This window comes from Saccopteryx bilineata, chromosome 8, assembly GCF_036850765.1.
Source record: "Saccopteryx bilineata isolate mSacBil1 chromosome 8, mSacBil1_pri_phased_curated, whole genome shotgun sequence".
Classification (NCBI taxonomy): Eukaryota; Metazoa; Chordata; class Mammalia; order Chiroptera; family Emballonuridae; genus Saccopteryx; species Saccopteryx bilineata.
The window spans coordinates 64566560-64588387 of NC_089497.1; the positions used below are offsets into that span (position 1 = coordinate 64566560).

The 21828-nt window shown below is 38.6% G+C and overlaps 1 protein-coding gene across 2 annotated transcripts in view; it reads right to left on the minus strand.

Annotated features, from left to right (window-relative positions):
* The window catches only part of TPRG1 (tumor protein p63 regulated 1), a 155703-nt gene that overhangs the window by 102808 nt on the left and 31067 nt on the right, over positions 1–21828 (minus strand). For both annotated transcript variants that reach the window (XM_066241635.1, XM_066241636.1), the window contains exons 2-3: positions 18745–18975; positions 1979–2070 (exon numbers count right to left, since the gene is read on the minus strand). In XM_066241635.1, coding sequence (XP_066097732.1) covers positions 1979–2070; positions 18745–18966 — 314 coding nt within the window. In that variant the 5' untranslated portion in view covers positions 18967–18975. The remainder of the gene's footprint in view (positions 1–1978; positions 2071–18744; positions 18976–21828) is intronic.

Sequence of the window (21828 nt, forward strand, 5' to 3'; positions counted from 1 at the left end):
TGACAAGATTGCTGGGATCATGAAGTAAAATTGTGTGCACCAAGCTCCCTTTACAATGTTTGGCATATAGTAGTTTCTCACTAAAGTAGAGATTTTTTACTGTAAACCTAGAACAACACATCATTTCTCCAGACCAAAGCCCAAGAGTAACCCCGGACTCCTTCCTCTTAGACAATTAAACTCAAAGATCCGCTAAGCCCACTTGTGTCAGTTATTGGTTTCATTGCCTCAGTTCTAAATGCACCTGTAGTATATGCTCTATGATAAACAACACAATTCTCTTAAGCAAGTGTCTAAACCGCACACCACGTTATGCTTGCACAGGAGAGAGCGCTAGACTGACAGAGCAGGAAGAGGCTTTTGTCATTTCCAGCCTGGGATGGGGATCAGCAAGTGTAGGCGTGAGAACAGCCCATGTTTCTGCCCAGCCAAGGGCCCAGAGTACAGCTCCTCTGCACCCTAGCCTCTGCCTGGCATCACCCCTCCTCAGCCACCTGCCAGTCTTCATTCATTTATCAGTGAGAACAGTGATTTTTTGCTGAATTGGATAAAACGTTTTGAATGCTGGAGGAACAAGCTCCTCAATATATTTTGTGCTATTACAATGTCACAGCCACAGAGATGACACACTTAAAGTTTAATCTGCACTGTTAACATATTTTCTATTACTTTCTTAAGTTTAGACAATCAAAATAATACATCAAGCTCTGCCGCTGGTATTTGCTGAACTCCATAGTGTAATCATTGTCACCAGGGTTAAGATCACATTGCCAATGTGACATCACTGAATTTCCAGTTGGAAAGAGATGTGCAGTAGCTCACTATCATATAATATTTCCAGCACACAATGTTATAGGCATAAATAACAACAAAATGAAGTAAAATAACCAGAAAGTGAGGAGTTTGAGTATATTACATCTTTGTTTAAATTTAACTTATTTGCTTAGAAATTTTATATAATTTAATTTTAATAATTACCAACTGATTCACAAAATTCCTGAAATGGTATCATTCACCTCTTATGAGCCAGTATGAATCAATTTTGGCTTGCCGCTGGGTCAGACCGTCTTCACACAAGGTACAGGGATTACTGAGCTGTTCTGCTGAAATCCTTGGTGATCATGTTACCAGCACAGAAAACTCACTGCACCAATTAAGCATCTGACATGGGGTTCTAATTTCTTTCTCCGTATAATGTTATGGATTCTGTAGTAGGAAAAAGGGTGCCTCTTTCCCTTATTATATGAATATTTTACTTATCACTGTAAAGACAATGGTATTCTTAATATTTTCCTGGTGGGTGAAGAAAAGGTTACACAGGCACTAGGATTTCAGGGTGGGACAGAGAAGTAACCATTGTGGGGGTTTCATTTGCAATAAAAACCTTTATAGATAATATAAGATTTGGTGGTAAATAGAGCAATTGTTAAAGTGATAAGGACTTAAGTTTTAACCTGCATTTTTTTATCCTTTTTGGACAGGTGGCCTATCTTTCCTATTCTGCATGATTTTTCTGGTTTTGCTGCTCATATTATTGTACACAAGATAAAATTCAAACTGTATATGTAGACCTCATTCATCCTCTTCCTTAATCTTCCTTTCTACTCTGCCCAGAGTGGGGTGCTTAGTAGCCTTAGATGGTTGAAGAGAGAGTGTAAGAGACAGAAATTGGAACCAGAGAGTTCAGTTAGGAAGCAAATGCAACAGCCCTTGAAATCAATGATGAGGGCCTGAGCTAAGGTAGTCATAATGATGGCTGGATGAGTGCCTAGCCTGGGAAACAGTTGTAGAAGTCAAGCCTGGTCTTAATATCATCCATGGGGCACTATGAAACTGTACTTTCTAATTGGATATGTCAATCAATTATCTTACTTAACAACCAGAAGATATTCTTCTGATGATCCATCTTACTCTGTTACAGTGGTGTCAAGGAAAAAGCTAGATTTCCACTTCCCTTCACTGAGCCAGAACTACTCACTCTGTCAAGAGCCAGAAGCCTTGAATTGTCTCTCCAGAAGTCTTGGCTATGTGGCCTCTCAAGTCTTCCACGGCAGTCTCAACGGCCCCCGGCTGAGTGGGAAAAAGAAAGTACCTAGTTTAGCGAAGATGGAGTCTTCTTTTGTGTTCATGCTTAGTTACCATATTTCTCCAGCTTCTCCCAAAAGCTAAGTAGGAAAGACAAAGTTCTTGCATTTACTTATTTGTTCTAGGCCCTGCCTGCTACGGAGCTTAGTCTTGAACTCTTGTCGTTATTAAGCTGCTCTCCGTGGTGGCGGGACCAAAGTGATCCGAGTCCTGGCTTCCATGATCTTACTCACACTCTCCCATAGAAATGAAGACATCTGGTGTCAGAGGACCAGTTTTTCTGAACAAACATGTTTTTGGGCGGCTGAAAGCATTTAGCAACCCATCCATTTTTTTTAAAATCATACCTTCCTGTCTTCAAAGTGCACAGGGTAATAAAACACAAAAGAGAACCCTTCTCCCAATAGTCTGACCATAATTTTAGCAGTCTCTAGAAAATAAACATTTTTGTCTCCTGATTTCAAGGAGACAAAACTCCCTTCTCCAAGTAGGTGTTCCTACTTATGGACCTACCTCTAGCTTGAAATTAATCCCTGTCCTAATCAGAAATTTGTAGATCCTCCAGCTCAGTGACTTTTTTTAAACATCAGTACACGTCATAATTACCTGAAGTGAGTTTTAAAATCCAGATGTGCGGGCTGTCTGTCCCCAAAGTTTCTGACTCAGTAGGTCTAAAGTGGGCTTGAGAATTGGCATTTCTGTTGAATTTCCAGGAGGTGCTGTCAGTGAGGGGCTCTACTAGAAGAACGATTGATCTCTAAACAGTTATTTTCAATTCTGGCTGCACATTAGAATCACCAGGGAAGCTTTAAAAAGTCCTAGCTAGGCTGTGCACCAGGCCAATGAAATCAGATATTCAGTGGATAGGACTCACATATCAGCACATCAGTGTTTTGTAAAGCATCCCAGATGACTCCAATGTGTAGCCAAGGTTGAGAATGACTATAGCTTAGGGCTTATTTAGTCTAAGCCATTTCATTTTATAGGTGTGGAAACAGAAACGAGTGCGGGGAAGTAACTTGTCAAGTTCACTCAGCGAGGAAGTGGCAGATACATGAAACCCAGACCTTCAATTTCTGAGCCTGCAATGCAGTGCTGGCCTCATTCCCAAGTCTGGGCTACTGACAAGTGACTGGCAAACTTTCATATAGTTTTTATATAATAGGGGTTTTATGTTAAACAACTTATTTTTTCTATATATTAACATTCTTAACATTCTTAACCTGAGACGTTTCTTTCACAAAAGAAGACACTAGCCTGGCTAGGACCCACTTGAGTAACGTTTCCTACCAGAGGTGGGGCAGCGATGGGATTTTGGTTTGCTTGTCACCTCAGTCTATGATAAAAAGCTGTGAAATATTTTAGCCACAGTGTCCATTGGTCAAGAAAACATTTACGTAAGATTCCATACATGAAAAACAGGAACAGAACTGAGTGGCTCCAAATAAGTGGGGGTGAAGGTATAGCTTTACCTTCTTAGCTCCCCCCTTTTTCCAATTTATTACACACAGCCCAAGCTAGCCAGGAAAGGGACAGGGCAGCTCGGAAACAGAGGTGAGTGGCCCAAGTTCATATCCCGGATCTGTCATGAGCGAATTCTGTGACTTATAGACAAGTATTTGACTTTTCTTGGCCTCCATTCCCTTACCTAAATAGTAGACCAAACCAAGCTTTTTGAGCCCAGTAGATGATCAAAACCTCTTTGACATCTTGAAGAATATATATAGGTCATAGCCCTTAAACCAAGAGAATCTGGTTCTGTCATTTTAACAAGTTTCCTGTTGAATCAGATGGTCAGATAGTAGACTGAATGATTTCTGACCCTCTTGTTGTCCCTTGCTGCTAGTTAAAGGGTTGTCAGAAAGCTACCATGGCACCTCATGCCTATGAAACTTGTGTGTCATGAAATCAGTAAGTTCTGGGACGTTAATTAAATATTTTTTGAGCTTCCACTGATAGAGGTGGTTGTACCAATGTAACTGGTCCAGTGACCCTACTGGAAGGACTAGACTGCCACAGAGGGAAATTTCTGATGATCCCATGACAATTCTCCCATTCCACAACCTCAGCTCCCTGTGACGTAGGCTGACTATCCCAGGCCCATTGGTCAAATTCTCTAAAAAACAATACTCTCTGTGATGACTCATCATGGGTATTTTTCCAGTCTCTTTTCTTATATTCACATAATTTCTGTTATAGCTAATATAATTTTGTGGTGAAACTAATACTTTTCAGAAGAAAAATATCACAGATGGAATTGGAGAATAATAAAATAATCCTAAAATAAGTATTTTGTTAAATGCTTTTATGTCAAGTACTAATAATATTTGAAAATGAATATAACAAAGTGGAATTTTTCAAAACCTTACCTGTCTCGTTACGGAAAGCAATTGGCAAAATCAATCAAAATAATCTGTTCTTTGGTATACACATTCTAGCTCTGTGAAGTTATACTATAGATATTGTTACATACATGTACCATGACATGTATAAAGTGTTTGTGGATAGCCAAGACTTGGAAGCAACCCAAATATCAATATGAGGCTAGTTACATGTATCATGGGATATATCCATACATTGAAATATATTGAATATATTTTAAAATGAGGAAATATTTTAACATGAAAAGATTTCAAATAGGAGTGCAGTCATTACTAAGGGGAAAGAGAAAGAAAGAGGGAGGGGGTAGAGGAGGGGGAGGGACAAATATAAGGTGATGAAGGATAATTTGACTTTGGGTGATGGGTATACAACATAATCAACTGTCCAAATGATGTGGAGATGTTTGCCCAAAATCTATGCCCTCTAGTTAACCAATGTCACCTTATTAAATTTAATCATCTAAATAAAAATAAATAAATAAAACAAAAGATTTCAAATTATATTATTAAGTGAAAGAAAACAATGTTCAGAAGAGAGGATAAATATTGTAGCTTTCATGTAAAAAGGAGGAGAAAGGATAAAAATAAATGTTTGTGCTTGCTTGTTTATACTTATAGTAACCCTAATTGTCTAAATAAAATAAATAAATAAATAAATAAAGAAATAAAGTAACTTTAAAAGGATATAGAGAAATGTTAGCAATTGTTCTCTAAGAGTAGGGAAGGAATTCAATAGGGGGAAACAGTGGATGGAGGTGATGTTTTATTGTATATCTTTTTAAAAGTTAAATAGTAAATAAAGTATGTTCTTTATTGAATGGTTTGGAAGTCTCTGAAATTCTGTCAATGCCCTCACTGTCTGTGATGTATTCCTCCAGTAAAGACATTGGTCACACCCTAGTGGAGTAGTTATACGTGGCCGCCAATAAAGGATGTTACTCTCCTCCATTTGTTATTATTGATACTATAATAGATTAACTTCAGCCACTAAGTACTGGAAAGGAAATAAGAGTGTGTGAACACTGACTTATTTTGAGAACAAGTATAAATCTGAGAATTTCTGCTTGCTGTGAGACCCATGTTAAGTCATTTTGTCATGCTATATACGCATCAGTTCATTCATTTGTTAGGTGGATCAGGTAATATGAGTTGTAACAAAGCTGTTGGGAGATGCTAAAAACATCTGGTAATACTGAATAATAAAATACTTTATTATCATTCTTACTGATAATATAAATAGAAGGTAAACAGTTGTACCAGGATTTGGGAATCAAATGGTTACTGTAATGCAACAATTAGCTCTGAGACTCCTTATAGCCCAATAGAAAATAATGAAAAAATAATATGTACTCATCAACTGATTAACAAAAAAGAGCTTATCAAGGCAATATACATATATGTCTAATTTTAAATTTTAACAAAAAAAATCTTTGGGGCCCTGGCCGGTTTGTTCAGTGGTAGAGCGTTGGCCTGGCATGCAGAAATCCCGGGTTCGATTTCTGGCCAGGGCACACAGGAGAGGCGCCCATCTGCCTCTCCACCCCTCCCCTTCTCCTTCCTCTCTGTCTCTCTCTTCCCCTCCCACAGCGAGGCTCCATTGGAGCAAAGATGGCCCGGGCGCTGGGGATGGCTCCTTGGCCTCTGCCCCAGGCGCTAGAGTGGCTCTGGTCCCGACAGAGCGACACACTGGAGGGGCAAATCATCGCCCCCTGGTGGGCAGAGCGTCGCCCCCTGGTGGACATGCCGGGTGGATCCCAGTCGGGTGCATGAGGGAGTCTGTCTGACTGTCTCTCCCCGTTTCCAGCTTCAGAAAAATACAAAAAAAAAAATCTTTGGGAGGATTATTATTTTCAAGTCACTATATAGCATAATGGGCAATATCTTCTCTAATAGCCTAACACTGAATATCTTCCATCAAAACAAATCTGAGAGAATTTCAAAGATATGTATGTCTTTGTTTCCTTGCTTTTCCTTGAATTAGACTACCCCGAGGCCAGTTGTTACACAAACACTCATGTCTGCTGCTGATTTCCCCCCATGTACTGGACTCCTTAGCTAGGTAGTGAAAGGAGGAAATAGAAAGGAATGGCTCCTAAGATTGTCAGCCTCTGCTGATGTGGAAACACATTTCAGAACATGCCATGAAAACACTAAGAATTTGCCTTGTTCATTTTGTCTCAAAATTTGCAAAACTGCAAAAACTGACAGGAAGCATTGTTGGAAGCACTGGAACAAGGGAATCTTCCAGAGTTCCAAGTGTTGGCTACAGTTTTTGACTTTGAAGGAGAAAATGGAACACCAAACTGAGAATCATCAAACATTTAACAATCCAGAGCAATAGGAAGGATTGTCTCTTGAAACAGAGGTTATTATTCAAATTTTACTTCAACCAGATCAAGAGGTAAAGCATCCATTATTAGGAGCAACACTGACCACATACAAAGTAAAAGAAGTGTGACTGAACACTACATATTCCAGCTGTCTCTGCAGCTAGCGTGCTGGCTAAAAATTTTTCCTACTTACCTCCAGGAATTTTAAAAGCCAGAAGTGAGATTAAGACATCTGTACAACATGGCTGTAGAGGCCAGCAAACAATGTCAGCAACAGTCAGGTTTTACAGTGACAGTTCTTCAGCTCCCTCGTGTCAATAGGAAGCTCAAAAGTCTTCTTCATGCCCCTTACCAACCAAACCCCTCCCCAAAGTAAACATTTTCTGACCTCTATACCATAGAGTTGTTTTTTCTGTAAATGGAATTGCACAAAATAACAAAACAGAAAGGAAGAAAGAACTGCTTCTAAGTACTCGGGTACAAAACTGTCTGCCTTGTGGTTGTCATCATTCTACCGCACCCTGATAGGATTGCTCTGTGGAAAATACATAAGGTAAGAAGATCAGCTCCAAATTGTATGTGATTTGTGAAGTCTGAGAACACATGTTTTCCCCTACAAATGCAGGGCATGCATTGTATTTTATTATTGTTAAGCGTCTGCCCTTAGAAAGAAACATCTATATTAGAATTTTCAAGGGATTTTAGTGTAAGGAGGGGAGTTGAGAAAACTTTTTTTCCAGTGAGATATATAATTTCTAGACAAGAAGCTCACACAGACAATAATAATACAACGAATATATTTAGTTGTTCCCCAAGCAAGAACAAGACATAGGGAACCCTATAGTCAGAGAAGAGGGAAAGGGAGAGTGTGAAAGCCAAATTAGTGTCATGAAAGCAATGACATCTTGCTACACAATGGGAAGTCTCAAACGTGATTATTAAAGTCTAGTTGCTCACAATAGAACACAAGCTAGAAAAAGGCCATGGGGAACCATTAATTAAATATTAAAAGATCAAATAGTTTTAGTCCCAGTAGTTTATATGTAATTTACATTCTCAAGTATAAATTTAGAGATAATTTCCCATCCCTAATCACTTTCAACTTTCTGATAAGGTATCTGCAAATACAGAATACTACAGGGAGTTTAAAAATATCTTTCCCCCTGTGGATCAAGTATTGTTTCCTTCATAAGGAATTGCCTTTGAATATGTCTCCACAATAAAGTGATTATCATAATATACCTCGAGTTATTAGCCTTGAGGGTTACTATTGTTCAGAGAAGGCGCTAGGCCTTTTTTAGATATGGCTAAACGATAATAGCAGATGAACTACAACAGGAGGAAAAGGTTATCTAAGCAGACTGACAGCAAGTGGTTCAGCCCTTCCTTACTGCAATCTCCCATTCATTGTCCAAGATTAGAGGCCATGGAGAGGTGGTGGAAAGTGTCAAGAGTTTAGTCTCAGCATGGCCGGAAGGCTCTGGTTGACCTTGGGCAAGTCTTATCTCCTTCATCTGTTTCAGGGGTTGGATCAGATATCATGGATGTCCTTTATGCCTGAGCAAAAAAAGGTGCTAAGCTATATCAGAAGGGCACAGCTTCGTTGAACAGGCTGAAAGCCTGAGGGAAGGAAGCAACATCTTTGAGTGACCCATAAAAGGACACAACAGGTGTAAGGGACCACAGTGACTTCTTTTATAATCCAGTGTTCATAAGTGTGATCTAACACATGAGGTCATGATGCTAAAAATGCCTCTCATTTGTCCAGAATTAACATCTACTTCCATATCTGTCATGACCGTGCATATCCAGCTTGAAACTCATATGACTGACCCCCTCTGTCATTATAGCATTGGGTGTCTACTTCTAGCCTCAGTGACACTGAGTGCCATTCCTCCCCAGAAAGCCACAAAATCACTTCCTTTTCAGGTTAAAAGATATAAACAGGAAACAATCTATATAGCCAGCAAGTATTAAATTAATTGTAGTACATCTCCATGGCGATATAATTGTAGATTTGTTAAATATGATGGTACAGAAGCATATTTATTAGCATAGAAATGAATATTTTGCATATAATTCTATTTCTGCACCAATTAAACATTAAAGAAAAAAAAGTAAGAAAGGATATGCACCAAAAAGGAAAAGTACATATTCAATATATTTTGGTTAACTTTGGTGACTTATTTTGCTTATCTATATTTTTCAATTAGCCACCTCTTATAAAAATAATTTTAAGCCTTTTAATAAAATAGAATGCTTGGCCAAGGAAATCCTCCACTAAATTAGTGACTGCTCTTCTGAATTTGCCACATAATATGCTTCAAATTCTTATACTGGAATAGACAGATTTCTTTTTAATGGCTGTATGGGATCACAGAACTATGGATTGGGCTTTGGGAAACTGGTTCTGAATCTACCTTTGCAATTTACTCGCCTCTTGGGCAAATTGGTGCTAACTGCTAAGACATTGGACAAGTAACAATCCCTCTCTGTGCTTTATTTGCCTCTGAAAATGAGAATATTGACTAACACCTTGTAGCTCAAAGAGTAATCTCTGGACAGACAGAGAGAGTATTGCCAGACAGTTTGTATAAATGCAGAATCTAAGTCCTCACCCCAGACCTACTGAATCAACATCAGCATTTTAACAGAATCTTCAGATGATTGATTCTTTGCATAATAAAGATTAAGAAGCATTGGGCTAGATCATCTGAAGGTCTCATTTCAGCTCTATGAAGCAATACTTTAAGATGAACTTTTCATAGATCTGAATAACTCCAAACCTTGATCTTATTCTTTGAGAAAATAAATTAGCTTTCTTAACTCAAACTTTTTCACAGCTGAAGATTCTATACATCTACATTTATGCCTTACCCTGGAGGTCATGGTCAATATGTCATTCTTTGCCTATGTCCAATTACAGAAATGTGAATTTCAAATCAAAAAAAAAAAGAGAGGAGGCATTTATAATAGCAATGAAATGCCACTTATAAAATGTCAAGAGATGTGGCATGCTTTGTACTAAGAACTCTTACAAAGTTAGCTTACTACAAATATTCAATATAAAACTTGTATTTTCTGATTTGTGGTGGTGCAGTGCATAAAGTGTGGACCTGGGATGCTGAGGTCGCTGGTTTGAAATCCTGGGCTTGCCTGGTCAAGGCACATATGAGAAGCAACTACTACAAGTTGAATCAATGCTTCCCTGCTCTTCCCCACCTCTTCTCTCCAAAATCAATAAATAGGCCCACCAGAGGATGGCAGCAGAGTAGGCGGACGCACAGATGCCCAGCTCTCACCACCAAACTGAAATACAAATCAATTTAGGAAAAATCAGCATGAAAAACCAACTCTGAACTGCAAGAACAGCTCTCAAAAACCAAGGAGCAAAGAAGAAGCCACAACAATCCTGGTAGGGAGCGCCTGAATCTCCTCTGCTTACAAGAACGGAGTGGGGGGAGGGGGGAGGCTGAGAGCCCAGAGGGGATCTCACACAGGAAAAAGAGCAGAAACTACTGCTCACAGCCACTTGCCTGGTGACCAGGGAGCGAGGCGTGTTGAAAAGACCAGCTTATCTCCCAAGTGGAAAGGACAGGGAGAGGGACAGACTGTGAGGGGCTAAGGAATGCAGGAAACGAACTAAAAAAGCTGACTCATCCATGCTGGAGGTGGCCATAGCTGGGGGAGGGACTGAACCTTTCACAAAACAGAGCTGAAGTGCTTCCGGATCAGAGATCTCTGGACATCTATCCAGCTCCAATCAGCGCAACAAGACACAGCTGAAAACAAGAAGTGGGGAAGAGGGGTAGTAACTCAGGTCTCCATGGAGATCTGAGATACACCTCCCCCTACTGAAGCTGAGAAAACACCCTGCCCCCAGTGAGATTAGCTGGCTAAAGAGGCCTTCAAAGTCTCAGGTTACACCCACCGCATTCCTGAATACAGTTTCAAGGAAGCCCCCTGCTGAGATCAGTAAACAAGACTATCACCTGTTAAGAAAACAAACAAATCAAGACTTCAAAGCTGCCCAAATCTGAAAGTGGATTACAGATCACAGCTGATACCAATCCAAGAAGACCTAGAAATAACACAACTGAAAACTGGAGGAGACAACATCAAGCCTAGACTCAACCAACTCTACAAATAAAACACCCAAAAACGGATGATGAGAAGACAAAGAAGTGCAATCCAAATGAAACCACAAGAGACACCTTTAAGAGATGAACTGAGTGATATGGAAATAATCAAACTTCCAGATACAGAGTTCAAAATAATGATTGTAAGAATGCTTAGGGATCTTAGAACAACAATGGATGGTCATTATGAACACCTAAATAAAGAAATAGCAAGTATAAAAAAGAATCAGTTGGAGATGACAAATACAATATCAGAAATAAAGACCACAATGGAAGGAATTAAAAACAGGATAAATAGAGCAGAGGATCGAATCAGCGAGTTAGAGGACAACTGGAATGAAGACATGAAAGCAGAGAAGAAAAGAGAAAAGAGACTCAAAAAGTCAGAGGAAACTCTTAGAGAGCTCTGTGACAACATGAAGAGAAATAACATTCGCATCATAGGGGTTCCTGAAGAAGAAAAAGAACAAGGGATAGAGACTTTGTTCAATCATATCATAGCTGAAAACTTCCCTAAATTAATGCAAGAGAAACTCTCACAAGTCCAAGAAGCACAGAGGATTCCATTAAAGAGAAACCCAAAGAAACCTACACCAAGACACATCATAATTAAAATACCAAAGCTAAGTGATAAAGAGAAAATATTAAAAACTGCAAGAGAAAAAAAAGTTATCACCTACAAAGGAGCCCCCATAAGGATGACATCTGACTTCTCAACAGAAACACTTGAGGCCAGAAGGGAATGACAAGAAATATTTAAAGTGATGCAGAACAAGAACCTACAACAAACAAGGCTATCGTTTAAAATCGAAGGAGAAATAAAAAGCTTCCCAGACAAAAAACAACTCAAGGAATTCATTACAACCAAACCAATGCTACAGGAAATGTTAAAGGACCTGTTATAAAAAGATCACAGTGGGAAAAGAATATAGCAAAAAAGGAATACACCTTTAAAGAAGAAAATGGCAATAAACAACTACATATCAAAAATAACCTTAAATGTAAATGGATTAAATGATCCAATCAAAAGACATAGGGTAGCTGCGTGGATAAGAAAACAGGACTCATACATATGTTGTCTACAAGAGACACACCTTAGAACAAAAGACACACATAGATTGAAGGTAAAAGGATGAAAAAAAACAGTTCATGCAAACGGAAATGAAAAAAAAGCTGGGGTAGCAATACTTATATCAGACAAATTGGACTTTAAAACAAAGGATATAGTAAGAGATAAAGAAGGCCACTACATAATGATAAAGGGAGTAATCCAACAGGAAGATATAACTATTATAAATATCTATGCACCTAATATAGGAGCACCCAAATATATAAAACAGACTTTGATGGATTTAAAGGGCGAGATCAATAGCAATACTATAATAGTAGGGGATTTCAATACGCCACTAACATCACTAGATAGATCCTCAAGAAAGAAAATTAACAAAAAAACAGCAGACTTATTAGAAACACTAGATCAACTCGATTTAATAGATATCTTCAGAACCTTTCACTCTAAAGCATCAAAATATACATTCTTTTCAAGTGCTCATGGTACATTCTCTAGGATAGACCACATGTTAGGGCACAAAAGTGCTCTCCACAAATTTAAGAAGACTGAAATCATATCAAGCACTTTCTCTGATCACAATGGCATGAAACTAGAAATGAATCACAATAGAAAAGCTCAAAAATTTTCAAACACATGGAAACTAAATAGCAGGGTGTTAAATAATGAATGGATTAAGAATGAGATCAAAGAAGAAATAAAAAAATTCCTAGAAAGGAATGATAATGAACATACAACTCAAAATTTATCACACACAGCAAAAGCAGTGCTGAGAGGAAAGTTCATAGCACTACAGGCACACTTTCAGAAGCTAGAAAAAGCTCAAATAAACAACTTAATTCTGCATCTAAAAGAATTAGAAAAAGAACAGCAAGTAAAGCCCAAATGTAGTAGAAGGAAGGAAATAATAAAGATCAGAGCAGAAATAAATGACATAGAGGCTAAAGAAACAATACAGAGGATCAATGAAACTAGGAGCTGGGTCCTGGCCGGTTGGCTCAGCGGTAGAGCGTCGGCCTGGTGTACGGGGGACCCGGGTTCGATTCCCGGCCAGGGCACATAGGAGAAGCGCCCATTTGCTTCTCCACCCCCACCCCCCCTTCCTCTCTGTCTCTTCTCTTCCCCTCCCGCAGCCAAGGCTCCATTGGAGCAAAGATGGCCCGGGCTCTGGGGATGGCTCCTTGGCCTCTGCCCCAGGTGCTAGAGCGGCTCTGGTCACGGCAGAGCGACCCCCCCGGAGGGGCAGAGCATCGCCCCCTGGTGGGCAGAGCATCGCCCCTGGTGGGTGTGCAGGGTGGATCCTGGTCGGGCACATGCGGGAGTCTGTCTGACTGCCTCTCCCCGTTTCCAGCTTCAGAAAAATTCAAAAATAATAATAATAATAAAAAAAATCAAAGAAACTAGGAGCTGGTTCTTTGAAAAGGTAAACAAGATTGATGAACTTTTAACTAGACTCACCAAGTAAAAGAGAGAAAGGACTCAAATAAATAAAATTAGAAATGAGAGAGGAGAAGTTACAACTGACACAACAGAAATACAAAATATTGTAAGAAAATATTATGAAGAACTGTATGCCAAAAAACTAGACAACCTAGATGAAATGGACAAATTCCTTGAAACATACAATCTTCCAAAAATCAGTCTGGAAGAATCAGAATACCTAAACAGACCGATTACAACAAATGAGATTGAAACAGTTATCAAAAAACTCCCAACAAAAAAAAGTCCAGGGCCCAATGGCTTCACAACGGAATTCTACCAAATATTCAAAGAAGAACTAACTCCTATCCGTCTCAAACTATTTCAAAAAATTCAAGAGGAAGGAAGACTTCCAAGCTCCTTTTATGAGGCGAGCATAATTCTGATTCCAAAACCAGGCAAAGACAACACAAAGAAAGAAAATTATAGGCCAATATCTCTGATGAATAGATGCTAAAATCCTCAACAAATTTTAGCAAACTGGATCCAACAATATATGGAAAAAATCATACACCATGATCAAGTGGGATTTATTCTGGGGAGGCAAGGATGGTACAATATTCGTAAATCAATCAATGTGTTCATCACATAAACAAAAAGAAGGAGAAAAACCATATAATAATTTCAATAGATGCAGAAAAAGCTTTTGATAAAGTCCAGCACCCATTTATGATCAAAACTCTCAGCAAAGTGGGAATACAGGGAACATACCTCAACATGATAAAAGCCATCTATGAGAAACCCACAGACAACATCATACTGAATGGGCAAAAATTAAAAGCAATACCCTTAAGATCAGGAACAAGGCAGGGGTGCCCCCTTTCACCACTCTTATTTAACATGGTCCTGGAAGTCCTAGCCACAGCAATCAGACAAGAAGAAGAAATAAAAGGCATTCAAGTTGGAAAAGAAGAAGTAAAACTATCATTATTTGCAGATGATATGATATTGTACATAGAAAATCCTAAAGTCTCAGTCAAAAAACTACTGGACCTGATAAATGAATTCAGAAAAGTGGCAGGATATAAAATCAATACTCAGAAATCAGAGGCATTTTTATACACCAACAATGAACAGTCAGAAAGAGAAATTAAGAAAACAATCCCCTTCACAATTACAACCAAGAAAATAAAGTACCTAGGAATAAACTTAACCAAAGAGACTAAAGACTTGTACTCAGAAAATTACAAAGCATTGATAAAAGAAATCAAGGAAGATACAAACAAGTGGAAGCATATACCGTACTAATGGTTAGGAAGAATAAACATCATTAAAATGTCTATATTACCCAAAGCAATCTATAAATTCAATGCAATACCAATTAAAATACCAATGACATACTTCAAAGATATAGACCACATATTCCAAAAATTTATATGGAACCAAAAGAGAACACGAATAGCCTCAGTAAACTTAAAAAAGAAGAAGAAAGTGGGAGGTATCATACTTCCTGATATCAAGTAATACTACAAGGCCATTGTACTCAAAACAGCCTGGTACTGGCATAAGAACAGGCATATAGATCAATGGAACAGAACAGAGAACCCAGAAATAAACCCACAGTTCTATGGACAACTGATATTTGACAAAGGAGGTAAGGAAATACAATGGAGTAAAGACAGCCTCTTTAACAAATGGTGTTGGGAAAATTGGACAGCTACCTGCAAAAAAATGGAACTAGATCACCAGCTTACACCACTCACAAAAATAAACTCAAAATGAATAAAAGACTTAAATGTAGGCCGTGAAACCATAAGTATCTTAGAAGAAAACATAGGCAGTAAGCTCTCGGACATCTCTCGGAGCAATATATTTGCTGATTTATCTCCCCGGGGAAGTGAAATAAAAGACAGGATAAACAAATGGGACTATATCAAACTAAAAAGCTTTTGCACAGCTAAAGACAACAAAAACAGAATAAAAAGACAAACTACACAATGGGAGAACATATTTGACAATACGTCTGATAAGGGGTTAATAGCCAAAATTTATAAAGAACTTCTAAATCTCAACACCAGAAAGACAAACAATCCAATCCAAAAATGGGCAAAAGAGATGAATAGATACTTCTCCAAAGAGGATATACAGATGGCCAATAGGCATATGAAAAAATGCTCAACATCTCTAATCATTAGAGAAATGCAAATTAAAACCACAATGAGATATCACTTCACTCCAGTCAGAATGGCGCTCATCAACAAAACAACACAGAATAAGTGCTGGCGAGGATGTGGAGAAAAGGGAACCCTCCTACACTGCTGGTGGGAATGCAGACTGGTGCAGCCACTGTGGAAAACAGTATGGAGATTCCTCAAAAAACTGAAAATTGAACTGCCTTTTGACCCAGCTAGCCTACTTTTAAGAATATACCCCAAGGACACCATAGAACAGCTCCAAAAGGAGAAATACACCCCCATGTTTATGGCAGCATTGTTCACAATAGCGAAGATTTGGAAACAGCCCAAGTGTCCGTCAGAGGACGAGTGGATTAAAAAGCTTTGGTACATATATACTATGGAATACTACTCAGCCATAAGAAATGATGACATCGGATCATTTACAATAACATGGATGGACCTTGATAACATTATACAGAGTGAAATAAGTAAATCAGAAAAAAAACTAAGAACTATATAATCCATACATAGATGGGACATAAAAATGAGACTCAGAGACATGAACAAGAATGTGATGGCAACAGGGGTAGGGGGTGGGGGGAGGGGGGAGGGGTGAAGAAGGAGAGAGGGGTTGGGGGAGGGGAGGGGCACAAAGAAAACCAGATAGAAGGTGACAGAAGACAATTTAGCTTTGGGGGAGGGGTATACAGCACAATCAAATGTCAAAATAATGTAGAAATGTTTTCTCTCAACATATGTACCCTGATTTATCAATGTCACTGAATTAATTTAATAAATAAATAAATAAAATCTTAAAAAAAAAACCAACCTGGTATTTTACCCACAATTGTGGATGAAGAAATTTGTGTGTGTGTATATATTTATATATGTGTATGTTTATATATATGTGTATATATAGACTACACACACACACACATACATTCCACCCATTTTCTCAACTTCCACCACATCAGTAGGTTTATGATTTAAAAGGTAGTAAAATTGAGACATTCCTTTATTCATTGAAAAAAAATGTACACTATAAGCTTCAGTTGAGCCAATAGTGTATTTTTATTATCCTCACATGCATTAAAGCACATTCATTATACTCACATGCCAGAAAGAACCCTTCATGTTTTGTCTCTTGGGAGGAAACAGAATAAACGTAGAGTGCCTTGGGAAAGTAGCCCTCCCAGCTCCTCCAGAGTCCTCCCAGCTGCTTTAGACTCATTAATACGATTAGGAAAATAAAAAAAAAGGTTTTCTTTCTCAAGCTCTTGAAAACTTAGGTTTGTTTTCTACACACTTGTTAGAGATGTTTTTCACATAGATCAGTCAGTGATTGAAAACCCTTCTAAAGAAGTCACAAATTTAGTTGTAATTTATGGCAGGAAGAGTGCTGGACTGGAGAAACGGAGTCTAGCTACTGCTCTTTGGAAGAAGGGAAACATCAGTCATTTTCCTACGGCTGCTTTTCTCCTGGTCCACTTGACAGCGTGGGCAGCACCTGGACCTACAGCTTCTTTATAGAACAGTCAGACCTCCTCCCTCAGATTCTCCTTCACCTGAGCTGGGTCAGGGGAGAAAGGCACCAGTTTTTCCTGAAAGTGATTCACATCTTCATGTATAGACTTGGGAGATAGACATGTTCCAATTTCCCCTATTCAGTACTACCTATTCCCAATTCACAACTGCTAGTTGGTTCACCTGTCCTGTATCAACTTCAGGCCATCACAAGATACAAAGATTTTTTTCTTTCTTTTTTTTTTCTTTTTGCATAGATTTCTTAGCCTTTTCTCATAGACACACAAGCTTCTAAAGATCAACCCTTTCTACTCTAACGCTCATGGTTGGCATTTTCTTACCAAACCCAGACTATTACATCATAATATGAAAGATTAAAAAAAATTAGGGGATGCTTTGCTTTCCTTCATAGCTATATCTAACAACTTAACTTTTGTATTCAATAAAGTCCACATACTTTCAGAAAACAAACCGTATGGTCTACATATACAAAAACACTAGCACAAACACATACATAGTATACACTTACCAAAGAACCTTGCATGTAAGAGTCACAGAATATAAATGAAACGAGTATAATCTTCAAGCACAAACATCCATACACCCACCACACACATTAGGTTGCTTCAGTTGAAACTTTATCTTAACCAAAGATATTTTAAAAGCTATCAAATCAGGATTCATTACTTAAAATTTTACTAATAATCACAAAGTCTTAGCCACCATTTACTTATAAAGTTGAGTTAAAAGATTTTTTTTCAACAATGAGAAGCACCACGTACTCTTGAAAAATGAGATGGTCTCCTTAGCCACAGTGCACAATCCCTGATTTCGACCCCACTTGTTGTATAGCCTATGAGGTAACCACCACTGTGTTGACAAGAATATGGAAGGATTGGAAAAGATCTCTAAGTAGGAAAGAGAGTTCAAGACAGAGATAGGTACAAGAAACCAATGAAGCACTCTATACTAATTCAAAGGCTAAAAGATTAAAATATATGGTTTTTTCATCGAGATACTCAAACCCCATCCTATTGTCCACCCACCCATTTACTTTCCCAGCTCTGATGCATAAGGAGAGAGCTCAGCTCCAGACCACAGCTACAGGTTTGAGATTGAAAAGTTCCTGCTCCCACCCTGTAATACCACCTCCCAGTGTGGAGCCTGGAGGCTCAGTTCCTTCTCAGCGAGCTTTTCCACTCCACCACCCATGTTTACAAAGACTAACAAGTATCCACCTTGGCTTCACAGCATCATATTCTAGCTGCTCTGGTTCTCTCTCCATAGAACATTAATTCATTCAGGTCACGTTTAGCATAAACACAGGATGGAGGAGGCAAAGAGCCAAAGAGACTGCAGGACTTGTTTCTACTTGGTACTATCTCGTGATCAAAAATACACTCCCTTAACTTCTCTGAAATTCAGATCCTTCACCTGTAAAATGGGGATAAGGATATTTACTTTGCAGTTATTATGACCATTACATGAGATAACAAATGTGAAAACATTTGGTAAATAAAACATGTGGTATATAGAAAGACATTAGGATATTTATTTATTTATTTATTTATTTATTTATGTTTAGTCTTGTGTAGCATTTAAGAGTACCGATGATTTTACCCGTGTAACGAAGTACTTCCGAGAGATATAAGGCCGGTGATAAGGGTTGGGGTAGAGAGTTGATTCTGTCACACTTGGCTGCCTTGAAATCTGCCCTGGTGCTGGGTCCTTGCCTGGGTCCCCCTCCTCCATGGACAGTTGATCAGTCTCTGAGGGCTGGTCATCTCCCTCTTGCTTCAGAGACACGGGCTGGAAGCCGTCGAAACTCCCAATCATTGACATTTCTTTAGCCTAAAGAAGGAAGAAACAATCTTGTCAAAAAAAAAAAAAGTCATCTGGCGGCTCTGGCAAAACAAGTACAGGAGCAAATGATGTTCCTAAAACTGACAAGCCTCTTCCTACCCCCCCCCCCCCCCGCCCCACACACACAGGTATTAACCAAACAGAGCACTGATGGATACAATTGGGTAGCTCAGGCTCCACAATGCTAAAGGGCTATTCTCTAGACAGAGAAAAGGAGGCTGAAAATACTATTGTTTTTTATCTTTAATACCCTCAGACAAGAAGCTGAACAAGGGAAGAGCTGTATGAAATAATTATCAGACAATTTTGTTTGATTTCCTAGGATTTTGCCTGAAAACCCACAAGGCTGCAAACTTATTTAAGAGTTAAAAGCAACAATAATGTACCTTCTTTTATGCTTCTTGGGTAGTAATAAGGCACAAAAGCACTTAAAACAGCATTTTTTTTAGCTGAAACATTGTAATTTAAAAAATGTATCCTAAGGAAATAATTTAGAAAAAAGCTCAAAGATATAAATATAGAAAGTTGTTCACAATATTGTGTCTAATAGAAAAATATACAACTTGAAGTTTAATAGCAAAACGTACATAATAGCAACATTATATAGACATACAACATTGTATCTATACCAAAAAGAAAAAAATTATAGTGAAACCAAGTACTATCCCTAGGAAATTGGCTAAATAAGATACATTGTACCATGCAGTGAACAATAATGTAGTCACTAAAATTGTAAGTGTACTTTTTCTTTTTTCTCTTTTTTAAAATTTTCATTTGGAAAATTAAATTTAATGGGGTAACACTAACCAATAAGAGTACATAGGTTTCAGTTAAACATTTCAACAGCATTTGAACTGTTAATTGTGTTGTGTGCCCATCACCCAAAGTCAAATAATTTTCCATCACTGTATATTTGTTCCCCTTTACTCCCCTCCCTCCAACCCCACCCCTGATAACCACTTCATTTTTATCTATGTCCATGAGTCTCTGTTTTATAACCCACTTATATGTGAAATCATACAGTTCTTAGTATTCTCTGATTTACTTATATCACTTAGTATAATGTTCTCAAGGTTCATCCATGTTGTCATGAATGGCACTATGTCATCATGTCTTATGGCTGAACAGTATTCTATTGTATATATGTACCACATCTGCTTTATCCAAAGAACTCAAAAACATTGATTCACAAAGATCCATGGACTCCCATGTTCATCACAGCATTATTCACAGTGAGCAAGATATGGAAACAAAAAAAGTGCCCCTTGATAGAAGATTGAAAAGAGGATTTTTAAGTGTATTTTTTTTGTCATGGACAGATGTCCAAAATATATTGTTAATGAGAAAAGTAAGTTATAAAATATTATGAATAATGTTATTCAAATTGGTAAAATAATTCAGAAAGCAAGAAAGAGGAAAGAAGGAAGGGAGGAAGGGAGGGAAGGAAAGAAGGAAGGAAGGAAGGAAGGAAGGAAGGAAGGAAGGAAGGAAGAAAGGAAGGAAGGAAGGAAGGAAGGAAGGGAGGGAGGGAGGAAAAGAGAGAGGAAGGGAGGAAGGAAGGAAGGAAGGAAGGAAGGAAGGAAGGAAGGAAGGAAGGAAGAGAAAGGAAGGGAAGGGAAGGAAGAGAGAAAGAAAGAAAAAATACTTGGGCTTATGTATATACATCTATGGTATGAGAGAGGTTAAAAAGGTCTAAAAAGAGGTAAAATGAAACATTAGCAATGGTTATCCCTGGATAGGGTTACTAATAATTTTTATTTTCTGTGGGGTTTTTTTGTTTTGTTTTGTTTTTTATTTATTTTTTTACAGAGACACAGAGAGAGAGAGAGGGATAGACAGGGACAGACAGAAACGGAGAGATGAGAAGCATCAATCATTAGTTTTTTGTTGCACATTGCGACATCTTAGTTGTTCATTGATTGCTTTCTCATATGTGCCTTGACCGCAGCAGGCCTTCAGCAGACCGAGTATCCCCTTGCTAGAGCCAGCAACCTTGGGTCCAAGCTGGTGAGCATTTTGCTCAAACCAGATGAGCCCGTGCTGAAGCTGGTGACCTCAGGGTCTCAAACATGGGTCCTTGGCATCCCAGTCCGATGCTCTATCCACTGCGCCACCGCCTGGTCAGGCTTATTTTCTGTTTTGATATAAGTCTCTTGATGCTTAAAACTATTATACAGAGATGAGCAAAAGTAGGTTTCCAGTTGTTCATATCGATAAAAACAAATAATATAAAAATAATATAATAATGAATAAATAATAATACAAAAATAATCTGTACATGTACCTTGCCCCCTCATGTATATGAACTAAAATAAATAGAAGCCACACAGCCATCCCTACAGTAATGCACTACCAATGCCATGTGGAAGGAGGGCCTCCCACCCAGCTTCACCGTATAAATGGAAGTGCCATCCTGTTCTCAGGGCTGCCTCAGTGTTCTTAAACAAAGTCAATTTCCTCAGTTCTTGTGAAATACCAGAAAGTGAGACACAGTCCGTCTTTCCAGAATGCTTACATTCTTGAAATTTGTATTCAAGAGAGGTAAAAATAATGTGAACATGTTATTTGTTGCTTACATCTAGACACTTTTTAGGGTGAAAAGGGCGATACTAGCAATTACATGGGGATGATGGGAGTAAACTGGGATTGTCTCCGGCAAATGTGGGCATAGAGTCATGCTGAGGAGTTTGAACATAGGAGAAAGCACAGCTGGTTAGAACTCATGAGTGAAAAGCCCTCTGCAGATCCCATGATGGGTAATCTGGTCTGATTCACCCAGAGAGCAGTGGAGCATGAGCTCATCTCCATGTCTCTGGGGGGCACAAAGCTGGATGATCTCAG